General features: G+C 37.6%; 2 protein-coding genes across 2 annotated transcripts; one reads left to right on the top strand and one right to left on the bottom strand.

The window, feature by feature from the left end:
* The first annotated feature begins 918 nt into the window (after positions 1-918).
* SLC27A2 (solute carrier family 27 (fatty acid transporter), member 2) lies at positions 919-11959 on the top strand. Its single transcript, XM_009994561.1, has 10 exons — positions 919-949; positions 1252-1461; positions 2736-2894; positions 3346-3470; positions 6694-6888; positions 7240-7330; positions 7791-7989; positions 8228-8325; positions 10694-10824; positions 11783-11959. The coding sequence occupies exons 1-10, from the start codon at positions 919-921 to the stop codon at positions 11957-11959; spliced, it is 1416 nt and encodes a 471-aa protein (XP_009992863.1).
* A 1345-nt stretch (positions 11960-13304) lies between these two features.
* HDC (histidine decarboxylase) lies at positions 13305-23517 on the bottom strand. Its single transcript, XM_009994470.1, has 12 exons — positions 23453-23517; positions 22491-22663; positions 21373-21486; positions 20037-20159; positions 19116-19250; positions 18031-18174; positions 17733-17799; positions 16755-16917; positions 16566-16656; positions 15334-15432; positions 14443-14544; positions 13305-14264 (listed from the first exon to the last, which is right to left on the bottom strand). Exons 1-12 carry the CDS (start codon positions 23478-23480, stop codon positions 13503-13505), a joined length of 2001 nt encoding a protein of 666 aa, XP_009992772.1. The 5' UTR covers positions 23481-23517; the 3' UTR covers positions 13305-13502.

Below are 23517 nucleotides of genomic sequence, written 5' to 3'. Positions count from 1 at the left end.
CTGTGTATTTGTATATGCATGCATACAGTGTGACTGACTTACCTTATGGGAAGACACAGACAATCTTTTATCTGCCTAGAATTAACAACTTCTACATGAATGTATACTCTGTCTCAGCTAAGACAGTGTAACTCATCAATCTATTTTATGGACTAAAGTATTTTATATGCCCCAAAACTTTAGGAGTTCCAATGAAATTTTCTCCTTTTGTGATAAGTTTCTGCTTCACTGAGAATACATTCTTTGCAATCTCTGAACTATCAAAATTAATCAGTATTGGAGTTATTAGCATATATGGGAAAAGCTGTTGTGTAGGATAGGAAACGTATTTTTCCTCCTTCTATAGCATCCTTGCTTCAAGGTTTCTAAAAAAGTCTTCGGCTCTAAGGATAAAAACAAAACACCATATTCATAAAAATTTACTACATTTTTGATTGCACTGGTAATTGCTGGACATCAGGAGAGGAAACAAGTCTAGGTCTTTTCTGTTGGACCTTGATTGTCTTCACCCTTACTAAGTTTTATCCCTTATTATCTTGCTGCTTCATGCAGAACATAAATATTGTCCCATCAGAACTTGCCATCACATGAGATCCTGTCTGTGTGCTTGCACAGATATAAGTTTCTGAGCAGAAAATAGGCTGAATTCATTAATATAATTTTTATGTCATTAAAGTTACTTAGACCTGAAATAAAATATGGATTTTTATGGATCCCTATGGAATAGGGAGAGACAGAACATAACTATCTAGGAGTCCAGGCTTCAGTAATAGCATCGCTTACTCAGTGTCACTCTTCATTCTGCTGTTCAGTGTTTCTTCCATTTGAGTTGGGACTTGTGAAAGATGAGCTTAATTGTTATGCATAAAACATAGTGGTGATTTAAGCAGCACCTAAGTTTGTGTGAGCACTTGCCAGATGAGGCTTTTCCCCGTGGTGGAGAGAGAAGGTAGCAATGTGGAGCTGTATGTTCCCTCAGGGTCCCACGGGGTCTGCAGGCAGGGGGAAGGGTGCTTGGATTGCAATTCTGTTCCTGCTGCAGAAAATCAGATAAAATAAATCACTCCCAGTTCTGTGGGGAGATGTTCCTCTTCAGTCCATTTTGCTGGATTCTGAAGTACCTTGAGCACGAATTTCTCCAACAGCAGCTAAGCACGTAAGCTGCTGAGGCAAAGTCAATGCACTGATGGCATAGCTTACAGAGTAATACAGAATTTTCTTACAATACTTTTTTTTTCTCTCCTCTTTAAGAACTGAAGGAAGCTGTTGAAGAAATACTACCATCCTTGAAGAAAGAAAATGTTAAAGTTTATTACTTAAGCAAGACATCTGCTACAGAAGGAGTTGAGAGTTTTCTTGATAAAGTAGATGCTGCTTCAGATAAGCCTACTCCATTGTCTTGGAGATCAGATATAACCTTTAAAACTCCTGCCATGTACATTTATACTTCTGGTACTACAGGTAACATAAATTCACAAAAAAAACAACTGTGGAAGGCCACACCTTCCTCCTGACATTATGATTTTTTAGGGAGGAAAGAAGATCTGTTACTTCACCTTAGTTCCTGCTATCATTCATTCCCCCTCAAGAAACTGAAAATTTGATACCTGTATCTGAAACCAAAAAGCATGTATAATATAAGCTGACTCTGAATACTAAGTCTGGGGGGGTAGGGACTGAAATAAACGTTAATTAAACATAAAAGTTTTATGCCAGTAAGGTCACTAGACATCCACTATGTCTTATTCCTGGAGAAACTGCTGACCTAGGTATGTGTCCTGGAACTCACCTTACTTAGACTCAGCAACTTTGGATCATGAACTCTGAACTCTGGCCATTGAATTTTGGAGGTTCAGAGTACCAAAAATAATTGGGACAGCACAAAATACAGCTAGTCATGGCCATGGTGCAAAACTGCAACTGGTATAGGAACTGCAACCTGCCCTACATAAAGGTGCATTTAGCATTAAGAGCACTTAGCAACAGCAGAAAGTGGATGAAAACAATGCCTGAAGGCAATCAAACCTGTAGCTTCATTAGGAAGAGCAGGATTTGCCTCCTGGCTAGCTCATTCTTTGAGCCTTTTAGGGCAGGACTCCCCTGGAGAGGGGAAAGTAAGTATCTGAATCCTATTTGGGCTCGAGAAGGCAAATAACTCTGGTATCCTTCATACTTGTTAATGTCTCTAACATCTCTGTTCTTACAGAATAGGCAAGCATAGCATTATTTTGTCTTCTAGCATCTGCTTCAGCAAGTAAACAGTTAGCTGTATCTGATGAGAAACAAAAAAGGTTTTGTAGTATGAACCAAATTTCATCTAGGATGATTCAGAGCTGCAAGGACATACCTAATGCCAGAAGAGATATGAGATTTGAGATTAACCACTCTCTTAGTATTGTCATTCCCTTTGCTCAACATGCTAGATTCTTCAAATCCCATTTCCTCATTCTCTAGGTACTCATTATTTCTGGGTACCATAGTATTAGGAATTGGGGCACTTATTCGGGGTAGGGAGGTAATCACCCCAAACTTACATGTGGGAAGACACATCCTCATTAAGGCTAAACTCCAGTGTGTTGCATAGACAGAAGCTGCATTCCTCCTTCAACTGTGGAACTATCCCTTGTATCAGTGAATGAGAGAAGATCTTTTCTTAAGCCCTTGTGAAACCGACCAGTTGTACCGCCTTTATTGTTCAAGTGAAGGTACACACCTTTTTGCTTGACTTTAAACAGGTCTTCCCAAGGCTGCAGTGATTAACCATGAACGCATAATGCTAGCTTGTGGTTTGTTTGATGCTGGCAACGTTACCTCAGAAGATATTGTGTATACTGCTCTGCCATTGTATCACAGCTCTGCCCTCCTGGTTGGAGTCCATGGATGTATCATGAAAGGTACCGTGTGCTAGTATGGATGAATGTGTCACTGTGCAGAATTCATGCACAGATTCTGTTACCAGAAACTCTTAAGTCAGGAGACAGTTTCTTCTCTGCCATCTTCATATGACTTGCACAGATCTTCACCCTGTACGCATTTTATTTCATCACCTGGACATGACAGGATATATCCTATGCTACGTGACAGCTTTTACACAGTTTTAGAGTAAATTAGTACTGAGTTTCATCCCCAATAATAGTCTTTAACTCCTTGATGAATAGAAATAAAGGTTAAGCCACTTACTCAACATGGATTCTATTTCAGTATGTTTTAGGAAGAGTGCTTCTAAAAGGTGTATAATCATAATTCTACAAGTTTTCTACAATGTTGTGCTAAGAAATTCTATACAAAGTTATGATATAATAAGAATTGTTCATTCTTTTATTTGTTTTACTTCTTTCTATGCAGGTGCAACTATTGTTTTGCGTGCCAGATTTTCAGCAAGCCAGTTCTGGGATGATTGCAGGAAGTATAATGTAACAGTGATACAGTATATTGGCGAAGTGCTTCGGTATCTATGCAGTGTGCCACAGGTATCACAAACTCTTTTCTTTTTTGGCTAATTAGATTATGGGGAATAATGGTTATATTATGCTGAAAATCTAACCATAAAGGGGAGGAGCAGGAAAAAAACCCAACAAAAATCTTCCCTAACAAGGTTAGTAATTTCGTTGCATAATAACATGAACATTTTCAAGGAGAAAAAAAAAAAAAGAGCTTTTGACTTGAATTAATCCTGGCAATCTAGTAATGGACATTCTGTTAAAAGAGATAAACACCTTATAGCAGCACTCCAGCTGCAAACCAAAAATGAGCAGTTCTCTAGGAACCAGTGGAGCTGTGCCATTTCATATTTGGGCAATGTGAGTTTTGAGATTTTTGTACCTAAGATGTCCTAACACAAGATAGTCAGGTGATCCCCAGGTAAAAGTCTTGATGTGATTTAAGAGTGCCCCCTCTGAAGATGCACTTAATGTACTGTCTTCATAAGGTACTTAATCATGGGCACTTTGCTGCTGAGATCCCTGCAGTCACTTGAGTTAATCCTTAATTTCAAAAATGTGTTTGCATAAAATGACTTTCACAGAGATAGGTCTAGTGAACAGCAAGTAGAAATTAGTAAAACCAAAAGTAGTCAGTCTCCGTAGCACCATTAGATAATCATAAGTCAGGTCCACAGTTTCTTTGTAATCTACATATGTATGCAAAACATCAAATATACAGAGGTTTCATTCAGCTGTCAGTTAAAGAGGTATGAAATAACTTGACTGAAAATCAGTAGAATTCCTCAGAAATTAGGTACCTAAACAAGATTATGCTATGCTTTGTATTATTTCTTCATGAGTTGTTGGCCCAAAATAAGCATTTAATAAAGTTTTATAATAACTTGACCTCTGGATTGGGTCAGTAGCCTTCAATACTGTTGATGGAGAACACAAACTGAGTTAAAGAAACTGCACACTTGAAATGTAATTACGGGCAGTGATAAGTTTTGCTTCAGTCCTGCAGTTCTTGGGAAGTCCCAATTAGCAAAGCAGTCATAATTAGCCAATTTTGAAATGGTATAAATAAAATAGGAGAAAAAAGGGGGAAAAAATCTTACCTCCTTTCATACAGAATGTTTTTTTGAAAAATAACTTTATAGAATAAGCCAATATACTAATTACTAGCGTTGTATTTCTTGACAGCGTGTATGCACATACAAACGTAACTCAGTCACAGGGCAGATTCTGTAAATGCCTGAATTCAAGCAGTATCTCAGAGATGTGTACTGTTGCCAGCCAAGTATAAATTATTTCCCAAAAGAGGTGAGTTTGGTAACATTAGCCACACAGAGACCTTTAGCTAAACTGTGGAAGTTATTAATAAAAAATAACAGATTTGTAACAAAAAATGAGGAACATGTATGGCTGAACCTAAAGCCCACTGAATGATACAGTTGAGTGGTATTTGAGGCTGTTTTACAGATTACTCATTATTGATGACTGCTTATCAACAAATGTCAGATTTTAAGATAGACACATAGTTTATCTTTCATTATTTAATCCAAGGATTTTTGTTTATTTAATACATAGAATTCAACACCAGTGGAGAAGACACTTTTATATAAGCAAGTTTTATAAGCTTAATATCTAATCCCAGGCACCCACATGCATTCTACTGTGAGTGCACATCTCCCAGAAAGATGGGATTAACATTTTAAGAATGCAAGAATTTGACTGAGCAGATGGTATTACTTAAACTGTCATGGTGCCAAGAGGGCTTGGCCTGTTACTGCAGATCTAACAGTCTTTTCCATGAGAAACTCTCAGTATACGTAAGATCCGCTCTGAAGTAGGTGTCATTTGTCCTAACTAATGCCATTTTATTATTTAGCTTCCTTATTGTGCTAGTATCTTTTATCTATGCTACCATTTCTTTCCTTTACATAACCAAAAGAGAAAAAAATTCTCAGTATGCGCCACAGTTTTCTTTCCGATTTTCTAAAAAGTGAAACCTTTAGACCCTATGTAGAATTTCAGCATAATTCATTGTTCTACTTGAAGCTTGGTTCTCTACTAACATGCCAATGGCAGATATCTGAATATCACAGGGAGGACTATCTATTAATGTATTTCTTCTTTAGACTAAATTGGGACATACATTTCTAGACTATTCTGCAGAAAAGCAATAACAAACCAGAACTGATGTGACTGAAGTCCAAAATAAAATTAAAGCTTTACAGTTAAAAATTGTAGCCGTTTTATTGTGGCCTTTTTTTGTCTTTTCTGGCAATATGACACTTTAAGACCAATACATGTTTGTCTTAATGGCCAGATTTCTCTCTTGAATCATGCCTTGAAAGAGCATTTTGCAATTTCAGTGTTCTGTGCCCATCTTCTATTCCTACTGAAAGACAGAGGCAAAATATGTATTCTGCACAAATACACATTCCAGTTTGTTGCTTATAGAATAGTCTTATTCTTTCAACAAAATATTCCAAGTTATTAAGCCAATATAGATTTAAAAAAGACTCTTCATGCCTTAAAATACTATTAAATTGTGTAGTAAAAAAAAGAGTTGTGGAAAAAAGCAGGAAGTGGGATAAAAGACCCTTCCATATTTTGATAAAATTCTCTCAGGCTGTTGTTACACATTAGCATGTTAGATATGTTTTTGCATTGCAGGCATCTGACCCAGTTCCATACTTAAATTTGTTAAGGATAAATATAAGCATCTAAGAGAAGGCAGAAAAGGACTGCCATTCTCACTCCATATCACTTTACTGTGTAAACAGAAAGATCTAATACCACTATTAAAAGTTATATCAAATGTGGTAATACAATTTTTAGCAGGTTCAATCCTGCACTTACAATGGCAGAAGGGATCTCCTTTCCACCCAAACACCATTTTAAATCCTGCAAACATTTTGCTGAATTGAGGGTAAATTGCATACTTCTGCCAATAGTCACCACAAGGCTTACAAACAAAATAGTTTAACATGGTGCCTAGGTTTCATTCTGGCTTTCTGCATAGAATTATTTGTCCCCATCTTCATTCAAATCAAGTTAACTGTTATTTACAGTTAGATATATAGCCTAATTCACTGTATAATGTATATTCCTTTTTCACATAAAAATCATGAGCTTAACCAATTGTGCACATTTTGCTTCAGAATATGCTCAATACTTTTAGACTGAAGTTTCCTTCAGAGTTTTTCAGTAATAGAATCTTTCACTCATCAGAAATGTGAATTCATTACTTTCTTGTTTCTAGAGAAACAATGACCAGAATCACAAAGTCAGACTTGCCATAGGAAATGGAATAAGAGCTGATGTTTGGAGAGAATTTATCCAAAGATTTGGAAATATTAATATTTTGGAGTTTTATGCATCGACTGAAGGAAATATTTCTTTTGTTAATTACACTGGAAAAATTGGTGCAGTGGGAAGAGTAAACTACCTGCAGAAGGTAAGAATAACAATAAAACCTGGCATTTTGCCCTTCTCGATAAAGTTTGGTATATTTCCAAGGGCATATACCAGACCACTTATATGATGAGTTGGGAAGAACCCAGGGCCCAGTTATGAATTTATTCAGGGAGAGGATTCACCTCAAGTACAGTGTATAGCTGCCCATTTTAGATATCACAGATACCTCTTGCTAATTCAGGGAAAAGGACATTTAGACTCAGCACATCCAGTTGAAATGTGATTAATTTGTCCCCTGTTAAATAGAAAGCTCACTACATAGTGTAATTCTGAAAATATTTTTCAAAGATTGAATATTCATGTGTATATACATTTTACAATTTTTCACTAGAAAATCTCACACTATGAACTTATTAAATATGACGTAGAGAAAGATGAACCAGCCCGAGATGAAAATGGATTCTGCATAAGAGTTTCCAAAGGTAAAAACTCCTTCAAAAAATTTCAGAAGGGTATTTACTTCCTAAATTACATCTCTTTGTATCACTTCTGCCTGGAAAGATGCTCTCAATTGCCACTGAGTATTCGTCTCCTTTGTAGACACAGCTCCTATTGAGTCAGGTGTTTTAAACTTAGGTTTATGAAGCTATCTAGAGAAAATGGGCAACTATTTTTGACTTGCCAGACAAGACCTTAGATATTCTATTCTGTTGCATTAATACAAGCAGGCAATAAGTAGTATTATCTACTGGCATTTTTGAGGGCTAGTGAATTGAGAAAACAAGGTGAAACTCAATCTGTACCTTCACAGCTGATTTTAAAATATTATTATGACAGAATTCTCAAATGACAAACATTTGCAAACCTCATTGATGTAATGAAAATCAGTTATTTTTGGCAATTTACACTGTGCTTTTAAACAAATGTTTTTCCTCTTCATAGGTAAACCTGGACTACTGATCTGTAAAATTACCCAGTATGCACCATTTAGTGGCTACGCAGGAGCTAAACAGCAAACAGAGAAGAAGCAATTAAGAGATGTCTTTCAAAAAGGGGATTTATATTTTAATAGTGGTGACCTTTTAGTGATTGACAAAGATAACTTCATTTATTTCCATGATCGCACTGGAGACACATTCCGGTTAGTTTCTTTCTTCAAATGCTTGTCACAAGAGAAAATCCTGACTCACTCTCAAGTTTGAATTCATATCCAGTATTTCCTACTGACTGACAAAGAAGAATTTATCTGAGTTCAGTCAGAAAGAGGCTTCCAAGTCACCTCCTCTGCTGTATTGTATCAGTTGTGATAAAAAACACTGGGTATCACTATATGTAATACACATAGAATTCATTGCTTGTATTGACTGCTTATTTTCCAGGTGGAAAGGGGAAAACGTTTCTACAACGGAAGTTGCAGATGTTTTAGGACTGATTGACTGCATACAAGAAGTTGTTGTTTATGGAGTATCTGTTCCAGGTATGAGTGAAATCCTTGAAGTATTTCAAGAATGCAATTTTTACATACATTAACAAAATATCAATATACTGAACTGCAGAGTGTAGGTAGTCCTACTTCAGCTAATTTTTTAAAAGCTACATTTGGTACATTCCATCATTGAAATGCATGAAATATTAATTAGCTAAAAAACCAGAGCCAAAGCCTTGTATTAATGTAGTTTGACAATACTAACAGGAGAATGGAAGAATATTTGAGATTAAGTATCTTGGAAATAAACAGTGTCGTATCTTTTACAAGAATATAGCTCTGCAATTGGAGTGGAACAAACAAATAGACTTGAATTTCTAGAACAAGAACATCACTTAAGAAATTGATTCCTCCCTATTCACCTCTAAGCACTTAGAGCAGATTTTTCTCTTCTTTGTTTTTGTTGGGGTTTTTTTGTTTTTTTAATTTGAAAAGCACTGCTGCAAAAGGCAGATTTCCCAGATATATTGGAAGAGGGAACAGAAAGCTTTGCTTTACTTTCTTGTCTCCTGTATTTTGAAGATACCTTCCCATCCATATATCTCACTTATCCAAGATCTGTAGGACTCCCATCTAGCTCCTCACTGGTTTTGGGTTGTGATGGACAATGCAAATGGAACCCATTCTTATAGTGTGATGTAGGGATCTGAAATCAAAACAAAAAGTTTGATTTGATTGAAATCCTGAGTATTTTATTGCACAAGTGGTTTAGACTAGGTGGCATAATGTGTTGCATACCCTTAGTCTAAGAAGGAGGAGGAATTTTGGAGGCCCTTTTAACTAAGTTAACAGGTAGTAACACATGTAACAGATTAATTATTAATTCATTAACAATATTAATGAACAAGTATCGCACTTTTCCAGAAAGGCTTCCAGACTACGAACTAGCATAACATCCATGACAATTTCGTGTTTTGGAATTGAGAGGCCTGTTAAAGACACAACTCCTACATCCACTGTTTCCTTTCATAATTTATTCAACACGTGAGAGATAGTGAGTGGTTCAGAACATTAACAATTTCCTTCAGTATAAAGTAGAAGACATAAGAATAGAAATACCCAGTGTTTCTGAGGCTATAATAACAAGGCTGTTTATAAACGAAGACAATCTATTAGAATAGTGAATTTGTTCAAATAAAGAAACCTTTTATCGACCATGAATGTCTCAGCCACACCCATTGATCAACAATTAAAGCCTCCCTCTTTAAATGACTCATTTCCAGCTGATTTGTGGTTGGGATAAATACACAGTTGCCCTAAGAGAGCTTTCAAAATAAAGATAACAAATAATCTAGAGTTCTTGGTGTATTTCTCAGATTACACTTTATGAGATGAGGAAGATACGTTCTTATTCTCAGTGCTCTTACGAAACCCCATAGAAGAGGTGTTAATACCTAATTATAGAACAATTTTACAGAAAAAAAACCCCAAGCCACTGTTCAAACTGGTTCTCACCTTACTTTTGTGTAAGAACTGGGTCAGTTGTGGTGGTGGTTTATTTCCTGTTCTACATGGCACAGAAATACTTGTACTTTAGTAATGTAGCTGGGGGTGATAGTGTACATAGCCAGTAAACAAGAAGATATGCCAGGTGTCATCAGTACATGGTGTTAAAGGCAAACAGAAACAAGACTCAAAAGAAACTAAAGAATAATCTTAGATTAGCATATGCTTGGACCCTACTTTTCTTTAAGCAGTAGATACTGCTTTACGTTTTCACGTCCTCTTGTACACAATTCTGTTAATGCATTCATATGGTTCTCGTGTAAAACTTAATATAAGAATATTACTTATTTCTTCTTGCATTACCTGTAAGCCCAGAAAACAAGGAACACTGAAAGATTTGTGTTTAAGTAGCATCTCATCCCTCAGCCACAGAAGGGGGAAGGAAGGAGCCCTCAGCCTGCAACCCAAGTAAAAAAATCTGAAGTACTTGGATTTTTGCAGTGCCTAATTAATCATTCATATGGTAATAAACAATGGTTAACTGTCCTGTTTCTGCATGGATGAGCTTGTAAGCACAACAAGTACAAGTAGATTTACCGTGAGTTATTGTAAATTAACCCAGTCAAATGCTGGTGCAGGCAGACTTCTGCCTCAGAGTACTTAGATCTGATTTTCCAAAGACTTTCAAAAGAAGAATGGTTTTAAAAATGTCTGCAATCTAGAATTCTGATGCTAGGCTTTCAAAAGAGTTTGGCATCTTGCATGCTGAAGCCTTAAAATCTTATGACGCCTAAAGAAAAGTATGTTAGTATGTTTTCTAAAGTGGCTTAGAAAGAGGGAAAGAAAAAAAACATTAGCCTGAAGTTCAAAGTTAGATATGAACTACAGTTATTTGCTGTCATTATTCCTTCAGGTTATGAAGGCAGAATAGGAATGGCATGTATTCGACTAAAGGAAAACTGTGAATTTAATGGAGAAAGTACTTACAGACATGTTTGCACTCACCTTCCAAAGTATGCAAGACCTCGTTTTATAAGGATTAAGGTAAACCAGTGTCCCTAAGTAGCTTTTGTGTGTCTGCCTCGATTGTTTTCTGTTTTTTCTCTGAGGACTGTGGACTTTTCTAGTTACACTAGCAATTCTCATAGAGGCTTTCTTTGCCTCTCACTTTCTCTTGTCATTGACCAATATGAAAGTAAAACTTGTGCCCAGATGTTTCAGTTCAGCCTGAAAAAAACAAGTTGCATCAGCAGCTGTAGGATACCTGGCACATTTTAACATACAAAATCAGGAAGATGTCTTAGTGAAAAATACATGGACTTCTTCAGCACAGTAACACAGCTGTATTCTCAGTTTAATGCAGCTCTGTCTACAGATTGTTCTGTACAAAATAAAGATACACACACAGATAAAAGCTTGCAAGAGAACTGTCTTTTGCAAGACAGGCCTTAGATTTTTAGCCTACCAGTGAATAGATAGCCAAATTCCTAGCTGAAATTTAACTTGAATTGGAAAATGCAAGAATGACATTCCCGTCATGCTTCTCAAGTTATTTAAAATAAACACTGCTCCTTTGAGAAGGGTTGTATATTCACTGAGATGAGTCAAGAGAATTAACACAAAGAAATTAGCATGTCTAATTATTTTGTCAGTCTTTATCTTTTGAGTTACACAAAAAAGTTGACCAGTCAAGTCTGTGGTTTGTCTTGCCATCACATGTACAGTACAGTGAGTTTTGCCCAGTCTTCAACTGCCATTTTCTTTGTTATTGTGAGAAAAATTAAGTTGGTTTTTGATCCAATGTAATTAAACAAATCCTGGATAAAACCCTTGGATCTCTCTGACTACCAGCTGAAAATAAGTGTTTTCCTGCTTCATTTAAATAGAATATTAAAGTAAGCCCTTCAGTAATGTTTCTGTAGCCCAGCACTTTGAATTTAGGAAATCTAATCTAATTCCCAAAATTACATTGATAAGTAAGAAATGTGACTTTGTTTTGTAGAGTGCTGTGGAAGTTACAGCAACTTTTAAGTATCGTAAAGTACAACTAGTGGAGGAGGGGTTTGATCCAGCAGTCGTCAAAGATCACCTGTATTTCCTGGATGACAAAGAAAACCTGTACGTACAAATGACCCAGGACATTTATAACTCAGTAAAAAATCATTACTTCAAATTATGAGCCTATAAAAAAAAAAAAAAATCTGAGTTTTGTAATACTCAGTTTTTAAAGCATCTGTTATTCTAACCTTGCCAGGAAATCCTATTTATTAATAGTAGCAAATTTCAGTATCTGAAACCAATTGTGAATGTGAGATTGTTTTAATAAAGCAGAACTTCTCCAACTCTACTTTTATCTTAGACTTACTTCACCTCTGCTTCATACTTTGAATCTTACCTACCTTCCTTCTGCATGTGGATGTCTTGTTAATGCTGTGAATGTTAATGTGTGCACCCAAGTGTGTAAAGTGAGTATGACATAAGACATCTTTATGCAAATACATTTAGATTCATATTAAAGGATGATCCACTGCGTTAGTAAAAATTACACCCCTACGTCAAAACACAAACTCATTATAAAAGACCATTAATGAAGCTTACAGTTGTCTAGAATTAACTAATAAAAAAATTTTGTATTAGATGCTTACATTAACTTTTATGCATTGCAGCAGATGCCCTCTAATGTTTTATGCAACAAATACACACAGATGAAGAACAATGTGTAAGAACTAAAGTGTATTTTCCTTTGTGTGCAAGTAGAGTAATGGCAGGCCAGATGCTTCATAATAAAGTGTGCCTTAGGTTTCCCTATGATTTAAAAAAAAGACAAATAATATGACAATGGAATAAAATAAACCAGTTTTTACTAGAAGGGGCTAGTAGCCAAATTTTACTGTTCCTTCTAACACATGCCTCAGTATACCCCACTGTGAATTTAGCTGATGTTGTATAAAGGTATGGAAACTGTCCAGATTAACCAGGGTCACTGTTCATACAACTTCAGAACAATTGTGCTGGGTCAGACTGATGATCCATCTAGCCAGGTACTCTGCCTTCCAAATGGGATGATTATAGGTGTCTAGAAACAACTATGAAGAAAGCAGCAAGCATCTTGCAGTGCTTTCCCAGAATAATCTCCTAGCAATCATCATGCTTCCTGACTCGAGTTGTAGCTTTGAATTTAAAACTGCCCTCCATAGATTTTTCTTCTGCCAATATTTTAAAATATTATTGGAAAAAAATGTAAATCATTGGCTTCTTGGCTTCATTGGCCCTAAAACTGCAAAATCTCATAGGTTACATCCTTCCTTTTGCACACTTGAGCACTGATGTAGGCCTTGTCTGCACACACAGATCCTCTCAGCAGTCTAGAGTGTTTAAGTCAAGGTATAAAAAAAAACAACAGTAGTGAAAACAGAGAGAAAACTTGTTTACACACTACTAAGGCCAGTGTATTTTATCAAAATGGTTCTAGACTACCTGCTATAACCCCTCCACTTGCCACAGTCTAAAAACCAGAGAGTTTCATGTTACATGCCTATAAGATTTATTTAAGATTTTAATCTGCAAATACACAAGGTTTCCACCAGTAAAAGCACAGGAATTTTCTCAGTGGCCATTCCCACTGCTTACATATTGAACAAAACATGTAGTATTGCATATGAATAAGCAAACTTTAGTTCTCTTTCTACCTGGAGAGGTCTTAAGGACTAATCTCTTACTTGTTAAACAATGGCTGGCAGAGGACAACAAGGCAGCTGAAGGCCACACTGAATGCTACATTCTGGAAAGTTTGGGACACTGTAGAATTTAATTAGTTTTTTAAAGGCACTTTTTTTGAGCATCATCACCTCTTCAGGCAGCCTGGAAAGAATTCTGGCATTTGCATGAGTCTCCTTCTTGTCAGTGGCTGCTGCTTTGGGGTTACATTGCTCCAGACTGCCATTCACAGGCACACTGTTGCAGCTAAGGGAACGTGCTGTCTTTTTCTTGCCTTGAACAGATAAATAACCAAATGAAAAAGAGGTTAACTTATGTTTGGTAACATCTTGGACATCTTCTGGGAAACAGTCATCTAGAGGATCCCCTTGACCTTTCACTTCTTGACTACTCACACATGTGCTAAGACTCCCTGCTAACTTCTTAGGCTGAACTACTATTTTTCCAGAAGGTGTTTTGTATTTTCCTCCATCTAGATAAAGCTGAGAAGCATTACTAATGGCATCAGAACTAGGCTTATCTATCCTGTTAGGGATTCTTGCACCACCACCAGAACTGAAGCAGTGCAGCCCATAATTCTGGCTAACGACTTGGGCAGCAGTGTGTTGAATGATGTTCCAGTCTTGCAGAATATCTTCTCTGGTTGTGAACTGAGATGTTACAGTAAAGCGAATGATGAACTTGTCATGAATGGTTGCTGGAATAAGGAAGAGCCTGCCAGAACTGCTGAGTTCTTTCAGGAGTTTTTCTGTCAGCCAGTTGGGACCCTGTTTTAAATATGAATAAGGAAAAAAAATACTATAGTTAGAACTTCCAGTGACATCCAGACATATCTGTAAGAATTACAGCATTGCAAATACTTATGCAGAAGTTTATTCATATCTGGGGAGAGATCAACTGTTGTAAATTCATTCCAAAGGGACAGGGAAAAGGCCCAATCTTTACCTTTAAACGAAATACAACCAGTCCAAGATGTCTCTTGGCAGGAATTTCAAAGAGTGGATCACTTTTAACCAACGATTCAAAGTATTTGGCTGTTTCAGTACCCTAGAGTTAAAAAAAAAAAAAAAAAAATTTTATAAACGAAATACAACCAGTCCAAGATGTCTCTTGGCAGGAATTTCAAAGAGTGGATCACTTTTAACCAACGATTCAAAGTATTTGGCTGTTTCAGTACCCTAGAGTTAAAAAAAAAAAAAAAAAAGTTATATTGGTTTGTCACAAACCCACTGTAAGACACTGCATTAAGTAGTTAAAAAGATGAATTTTCCTTACTAAAACACAGTGGTAGCAAACAGAAGAATGACAACAAAGCTAAGAATTTTAAAGTCTATTTGCCCAAACCCTTGACAATGAACAAGAGTAGCTGAACTACACAGAAATTTTCTGGAAGGTTTGAAAACAGAACGTGCCTTCTCAGAGTCCTTTTGCAGCAACCACCGATCCACAATATGATCCCTTGTATTTACACTCCATCAAAGACTTAGCCTCTAAATTTTCATAGCAATGGGTTCAGCCATCCATCGCAGCCTGCCTCTCAAAAAAGCTACCACTTCTCCTCAAAGAAAGCTTCTATAGATTAGTGCTCAGTAATGTGCAGAGGGCATTGACTTATCAAGGCCCTTTCCATTGCCTGTTGCTTCCAAGAAGGGCACAGGAAGTGTTTTGTCTCACAGCCAATCTTCACAGATTACTTAAGAGCAAAATCAGCACACATTGAGTGTTCACATGCAAGCTTTGCATGCAAGAGGATTTATCTTTCATCTTTGCATCACTGAACTCAGCTACCAAGAAATGACCATAACACATTTATGACTGCACTGTTAATTCACATACATGTCGGACATGAGCTTGTAGCTTTTTCACCCCAAATGAGCGAATCACAAACCACAGCTTCAGAGAACGAAAGCGACGGCTCAGAGGAATTTGCCAGTGCTGTGGAAACACAACAGTGTAACAGTGAGTGCAGAAACAACAGAGAGGAGCAGCCCCTTGCACTGCTGTGTCTGTGGCTTCAGACTCAGCTCAGAAACCTCCATTGACACAAGTAATTTCATGTTACTGGAAATCTGCTAAGCCTAGGAAACAGCCATAAAAGAAGAACTCTGTCTACATATTTTTCAATTATTTGCAAAAAAAAAGATTTTGGCTCTTTCTCTTAATCTATAGCCAGACAGTAACAATACTTTTTTGCATTTAAAGAGCATTATCAATTTAAGGTATGTCCACTTATGCTTCAGGACTGAGTGCTCACTTCAGTTCCCATAATTTGCACTTTCCCACATCAACTATGAACAGCAAGAGCTGAAAGAGGTAGAGAGGAAGTAACACCTACTGCATGAACAAGAGTGACAACACATGTAAAAGAATACTTCTAGGGAGCTGCACAATTCCATGCAGGGTCCTATTAACCACAAGAGGGACTCATTGATGTGTTTTTCCCTCCCCTCCACACTCACATTCTCTAATGAAAAGAACTATTGATTTCAAGAAAACAACTGTCTTTTCAGGACTAGGGTGAGATCATAGCAGAAACAATTGGCAGTGAATATTCTTTTGTTTTACTGGACTGAATCTGCTGTGAGATGGATCTAAAGTGAAAATGCCTCTCAAGCTCTCCTATGAATACCTTAATCTGAAGAAAAATGTAATTCGTTCTACAGCTGTTTCAGAGCACGGTGTTAGCATGGTGTTTCCACTGCTTACTCCTTTCCCTTTTATATTATATATTAGAAATACAAGAAAAACAGCCAAAATGCCAACAGTAGGAATTACTTCAGCAGCACAATGCTGAAATTAACCTTCTAATTAAAAAGACAAAACTGGATCCTCATCTGTGTAAAAATATTCAGTACTTCAATCCCTAGATCTGAATGCAATTTTATAATTAATTTTCACAACCAGGGCTCCCTTCAAACTTTTACTATTTAATCTGCATTCGGATCTCTGTATAAATCGTTTTATGCTTTTACATAGTAAGACCAGCCAGAAGATAAGCACACACCAGAGTGTGGGGGATTTACATATTTCACAGGCAATTTAAAATATCAGCTCAAATAACAACTTACCATGAAATCAACAGCAGCTCCTGAATTGGGATGTCTGAGGTAGACAGGATTAACACTGAAGGTTTGATGTAACTTGTATTTATCTTTAACCCTATCAATTGCAGAATGAACTGTATTTAGCAAAGAATTGTGCAGAGAAAGACTTTGCAATTCGCATGTCTTTTGGTGTTGTGTTTTGCCTTTACTCACCAAAATCCAGTGCAGTCAAAATGAACCATCATCCATTTAGAAGGGTTAAAAGTAAAAGAATCTGCATATTCAATTCCATCCAAGAACAATCGAAATTCAGGACATACAAATGCTGTTCCTGCATATGCAGCATCAATATGAAGCCAGAGTCCCTCAGCATCACCTGTTGGAATTGAAATTATTGTTATGTAAGGGACATAAGGAATCTAAGTACATGCTTGATGTCTCCTCTCTGAAAACCGGGTGTATGCTTTTGAAGGATATGGACAGGCTGACACAAAACAGCTAGATTGACAACCTAGTTTTACTCTAAAGCTGTGGATCCAGAACCCCAAAATACAGGACAATGCTGAAATCAGGTGGACTCTATAATGAAATTCACTATTCCATATTTTGTCTGTGTGAGGCTTTTTAATGTTTGATTGATTTTGCTAAGTGAAATCTGACAAAGTGAATTCTGGCAGTTGCACAAAGTTAGAATAAAGACACCATGGCAAGTAAAAAGGACCCAGAGATAGAAGCCACACTTTGAGCCATAGGAGAAAGTGCTGCAGATCTTCAGCAGCTACTTGTCAGAATTTATGCTGGAGTAAAATCTGCAACCATGTCAAATTCACCTATTGAACTGGTGGCTACCAAGGGCGTCCTACCAAACTCCTTTGCTAGGTTAAATATTTATGTATCCATCCTACAAGAGTTCTCCAGTCTGTCCTGTACAGTCTGTACTCCCTGCATAACCACATGAAAGATCTATCAGTTGACAAATTGAATTCATCTTGAACAGAATGTATTTTAGCATCCTAATCTAAATATCACAAATATCTCTGGAAAGTTTTGCCTGATTCTACTGATCTCTGGGACATGTCTGAAAAACTCAGCTGATTAGTAATTCTACTCTCCTTGATTTTGACATGAAAAATTCTCACATTGTCTTTTCTGTGGTGCCATGGTTTGAAATCAGGAAGAATGGACACTTACAAATTGGACCCAGTTCTGAGAGATTGTCAAAAGCACAGACGCCAGTTGTTCCCAAAGTTGCACAAACCTAAAAGAAAACAAACCTGTTAAGATGGCATTTTAAAAATAAATAGATTCAACACTCCAAAATTTGAAATTATATTTAAAAATCTTGTTCAATAAAATAAAAATTCCTGTATACATCTTAATCTTTGGCTAATGTATTTTAAGACAATAAGAAATGTTTCAGATGTAATTTTATGTTGACATTAAGAATACAACACTGTGTCAGTACCCCCAGCCAGAAAACTGAACATACAAAGACTGGCACTAGGCCTTTCTTTCTGTCTTCTGCAATGGCTTTCTTCAAAGTTTCACCTCTGAGGGAAAAGTTCTCATCCACAGGCAGAAATTTCATCTTCACAAGAGAGATCAAGCCAGCCTTTTCTACAGAAGAATGTGCCTTTTAAAAAAAACAAAAGGAAACAGTGAGAAAACAAGCTGTGAGGCTGCACAGCTCTGACAAGTTATGGTCCTATAAAAGACAGCAGTTGCAAGAAAAGCAGAGATAAAGTTCTTCTGATAATCCATATTAATACAAGTCTGAAAGTCTCTTCTTCATGAATAACTAAAAGAACTAATACACTGTAATTCCCAGGAACCCTTATGTGCCATTTATTTGGGTACTGGACTCTAAAATGTAATAATGGGCATCCTCACCTTGTGTTTGGTGGGCCATTTATCCAAAATCAGATCTTAAAGGACCCTCTAGAAATGGATCAGCTTCAGTTTATTCCTTCCTCCCTGCCATAAGAAGTGTGCCTACTTCTGGGCTGGGGTAGAACAAAACCCCTCACAAGAAAAAGCCCTTGTTAGTTGTACTAAGGGAGAACAAGCATGAGTTTCTCTTCTGTTGTATTCAGTTCATGAGCCATTGGACAGAATGGGCTTGCAGGCAGAGTCACAGTACTGTGTGTGTGTTTCCTCCAAGAACAAGCACAGAGGTCTAGAGGGGAGACCACAAGCTGGAGCAGCACCAAAGGAGCAGTGCAGAGGTAGTGCCCCAAGTGTGCCTGTCTGAGTGGAGAGAGGCTGTGAAAAAAACAAGAGCTGAAGCAGCATAAGATCAACACCTAGTTACTGGAGTAACACTCTGTGAAACAGAAAGTACAGAAACAGGTCATGTGAAACAGTCTCTTGAGGACTGTCAGGACACTACAAAACCTCATCTAGCACTGATTTCATTTTCCCATCTGCAGAAAGCCACATCAGAGAGATCTGTGCGTGCTTGTGAGCCATTCATGTTTGTGTTTTTCCCTTGGTAAAGAAGCACAAGTTCACATTGTATGGTCTGGGTGAAACAGCAGAAGTTAATTTGTTTTCTTTGTAACCATAAGAACATACTTGATCAGACGCATAAGCAATGAGGCGAGAATTGAGTGAGGACTCATCAGTGTCCGGTTCAGAAAGCTTCATCTCCAGAATTTTGTTTTTCCTTGCTGCTAGCAGTGCAACCAAGGTTGATTCACTCACAGTGCTCTGCAAAGACATTGTTCAGTTAATGCAACAAATTACTACTTTATTGCTATTTTGTTCGGGATTTACTGAAGTTACTGAAGTGTTCAGCTGTCCACCCTCTTTCATTTCTATTCCTGTTTTTCTGGGATGAAGCAAGAAATTACCAACTGATGGGCCAGCAACAGAAAGCAAAGCCTTTTAATTGCTGTATTGGGGGAGTAAATAAAACACATTTTCTCTTTGTTCTTCTACAGCTACAATGCAGTATCTTCCATAAAACTTACAAACCTGAGCAGTTTCCTACAATAACACAGAGCCTCAGCACAGATCCCAGGGTGTACTTGCTTAGGCCTTATGAAAGGAGGTAAAGGTCCAGACCTTGGTCTTGCAACTCTCAGAGACACAAAATACACGAGAAGGAAAAACACTATTTCATGTGGCTAAGGACTGTCAGCAGAAAGACAGCAACAAGGATTCCTTCTCTAATTCTGTAAGAATCACCTTAGTAAATAATTTGATCATGTGAAACAGACTGAAGAAACCAAATCTGACTCTCATTGATTCTTAGGCCAGAAGACTACCTGCTCCTCTTCCAAAACACAATCAGGACTAAAAGCGATATCAAATCCTGTTCTATAATCTGCTATGTTTAATATTAAAATCTCAGAATGTAAAATTGGGAATTGTCTCTATTCAAACCCATAGAGCAAATCTTGTTGGTTTTGCCTCCAGGAAAATTATCACCCAGAGTAAAATTGATGTGAGTGAAAACAAAATGTTAATGAGGCCACCTTTGATCTCCTCTACCTGTAATACTCCTCCGCCCACACTGTCAGGATGGTGGTGCAGGAATTTATCTGGAAGGCCCAGCATTTTAGCCAACCAATCCATCACATTCATTTCCAGTTCTGTACAGGCTGGACTAGAGGCCTAGAAAAATTAAAAAAAAAATAATCAAAAAAAGATCCTTCACCCTGCAAACACAGAAGCAGTATAACCCTTAGAATAAACCACATTTTAATTGATAGCTATTAACACTTCTTAATTGCTTTGGGAGAAATCTCACCTAGATGCAACAAAGGCAGATGACAAGCTTTGCAGCACTGGATACAAAAGCAGGTAACTGAAATACTATAGCCCATGCCTAGCAACACACAATGCTAATGTAATAAAAACTAGTGTTAGGTAAGTTGTGTAACACAGACCTTTGCATTAAGGTTGCAGTTGAGGCTGAGCTCCAGCTAACCTTGCTCATTACCAACTGCTCTCTTGGAATATCAAATACAGAGGTTCTCACCAGCCTCCTTAACATGCTCTCTCTTGATTCCCTGCATCACCACCATGTTGAGCTTCTAAACTACCAATTATTTTAGAGTCATTAAAAGAGAAATCACAATGAAAGAATCAGTTTACGCTGCAAACTCAACAGAAATCCATCAAAACTAGTTTGATGACATGGAAATGGATGTTTCTGTGTATGCAATGAGCTAATCTAATACAACTACATGGAGACCATAACCATTAGTCTCTTAAAGGTTTATGAGATTCTACTGCTTTCTTACATGGAGACATACTTCTAAAAACCTGGGCTACTTCTCCAGTCAGGAGAACATTGACTTCAGAACACTGCTGAGCTACATAGAGTGATAACCAAGCAGCACTGTGCAGATGCTGCAGGAGGACACAAAATACCCAGGTATTTTGGGACAGGCCACCAAGCAATTATTTTCAGAAGAGGAAAAATAAGAAACATGTCCTCTCAAAGGAGGAGGAAAACTGGAATGGAGCCCAACCTAGCCTGCAGTCATGGCTGGTGGCTGCTCTATTGCCTGCAGTGCTTGTGTAACCATCTTGGCACTCATACTAGATGGCAGAGAACAATGCTCACAGTGGGTATGCAAAGAATTAGAAAAGACATTTCTGGTGGTACCTTTTCTTCATTCACTTCTTACATCTACCTAATGTTGGTGCTTACATATTCTGGGTTTTTTTCAAGTGATATTTTTAATTTATGCAAACAACACACAGTTGATAAAAGTAAACAATTGTATTGATTCACAGAACAAAGAAGAATGACTATGACCTGCTCCTGTGTAATACACATGGGAGAATATCTAAAATAACAGCAAGAAAAAGAAATTACCCATGTGAATCCCAAGCAGTTAATTGCATCAGCCAACATATCTCCCAGGAGTGAAGGCCAAGAAGTAAGAGCTGGAAAGTAGGCATGCATGTGGGGGCTTTGCCAATGGACTACCTAGAACAAAATTATCTAGAAGTTAAGTCTGAAAATGTCACCAAGTTCTGCATCAGACATAGTGATTATCATCTGTTTGAAGTGATGGGAAAGGATCACAGCAACATGTGCAATTATAGATCTGCTAACAGAAAGCTAGGGAGATAACATCAACAGGAGTGCAGCACTAGCAAGTGATAACATGTGTCGTTATTAGATAAATTTCAAATTAAAGCAACAGCATTTATCTGTATTGAACAGGCTTTCAAAGATTCTGAACAGGAAAGAATGGTCTTTTGAACATAGCACAACAGAGTCAGAAATCAAAATATTGATCTTTATAAGGGGAATCCTTGCAAAGTTGCTCTTGTTCAGTGTCAACCAGCAGCTTTCCTTTAGCTATACACAGCAACTTCGAATTATCTAGCCCCTGTCTATACACCTTATGGAGCTTGTATATGGGACGTGTCTAAGCATGTTAATTGTGAATACTTCTACATCAGACCAAGTTTCTGTAAAAATCTAATAAAGAAAATTTTAAAACAGACTTTGAAATAGCTTCTTACATAAAACATTAAATTAGGTAGTATGAATTCTCTCAGAAGAATCTGATATATTTATGTATAAGTAGACCTTTATATTCAAAGAGCAGGAGACAAGTTTTATGGGTACATGACCTTGGGCAACAGAGGTTTCCACACCTCTGAAATTGAGATGGTGCAGTTCAACAGGCAGAGGCCTTGTGTAGTTAAATTGAACAGTGTCAGAAATCCTCTAAGGAAACAGGAATTACTCTTAGTGTATCAAATACTTAAAAAATACATTCAGTCTATTGCCTAAAATGGTAGTTAGGAACACAACAGTAATCTCCAGAATCCTTCTGTGGACATATCTACAAGACTTACTCTACATTTTGGCTGCTTTTCTTAGAAAAATGTTCTGCAACACCCATGCATTCTCAGGATTTGGTGCTCACCCCAGGCAGAAATGACTTTTTCCTGTTAATGTTATACTTTATTTCTTACCCCAGGCATAATAATCTTCTCTATATCTCCAAAGATGCTGTCCCAGCTGTCTGGGTCCACTGGGGCAGAATCTGGCAGCTGAGCTCTCATGTAACCTGGCTGCACATCCGGAGTCACCCGTCTCTCTCTCACATTGCTCAGGTACTGGCAGATGTAATCCACCATCTGTTTCCCTGGACAAGGCAAACCAGTGCTTTGAGTTTGTTGAGGGAAAGCTCACTAATAGGACTCACACTTCATACAAGCTGTCATTAGCATTGGACAGGGCTTGGGCTCCCAGGATAGCCACAGGAACTAACCTTGATCCTACACTTGTCCCATCTAATTATGTAGAGACAGCTTCTAGAACAGGCTTCATAGGGACATTCACAGGGTTATTTCAGTGTTGTCATTGAATAGTTCAAATGTACCTTTAAAATACAGATTTTTCTTGCCTATAATTTAACTCAAACCACATTTAATAGAAATTAAGTTTTCATAATGCCCCATGCTTCTCTGTCCTTATGGCACACCCCTTTTTGTATCCTCTGAAAACAGCTGCACGACTCCACACGTTTTCTCCACACTTCTGGCAATCTCCTCCAGCCCTGGAACTGAAGTTTTTTTCCCAGCTGCAGAACTGTGCCAGTATCACTTAAGTTTCATGGTGTCAGCTGGAAAAGAGCCACTGTGCACAACTCCTTAGCACAAGTTTATTCAGAATGACAATTTGGCAGCTTTCCCACAGTATTTTAAATGTAAGACCAAAAAGCCTAAGTTGTCCACTGACTCTTAAGTTCATTAATTTAAACGCAACCCTGGCACACATTTTTGTCTGAGCCCCAGCAGATCTAAGTCTCAAGGACAGGTGTGCAAATAAGAGTGTTCAGCCCATCCTCATTTCTGGGTACCATTCCCAGCCCTATAACAGTTGACCTCCATAAGCAAATGCTACTTATTCCCAAGAACAGAGGATCACTCACCTCTCAGTCTGTACTCCTCAGGCTCCATACTGATTCCTTCTAACAGCACCTCTTCAAACCTGGGC

Source organism: Chaetura pelagica, unplaced genomic scaffold (assembly GCF_000747805.2).
Source record: "Chaetura pelagica isolate M959 unplaced genomic scaffold, ChaPel_1.0 scaffold222, whole genome shotgun sequence".
Taxonomy (NCBI): Eukaryota; Metazoa; Chordata; class Aves; order Apodiformes; family Apodidae; genus Chaetura; species Chaetura pelagica.
This window is presented reverse-complemented; position numbering and strand designations above follow the sequence as displayed.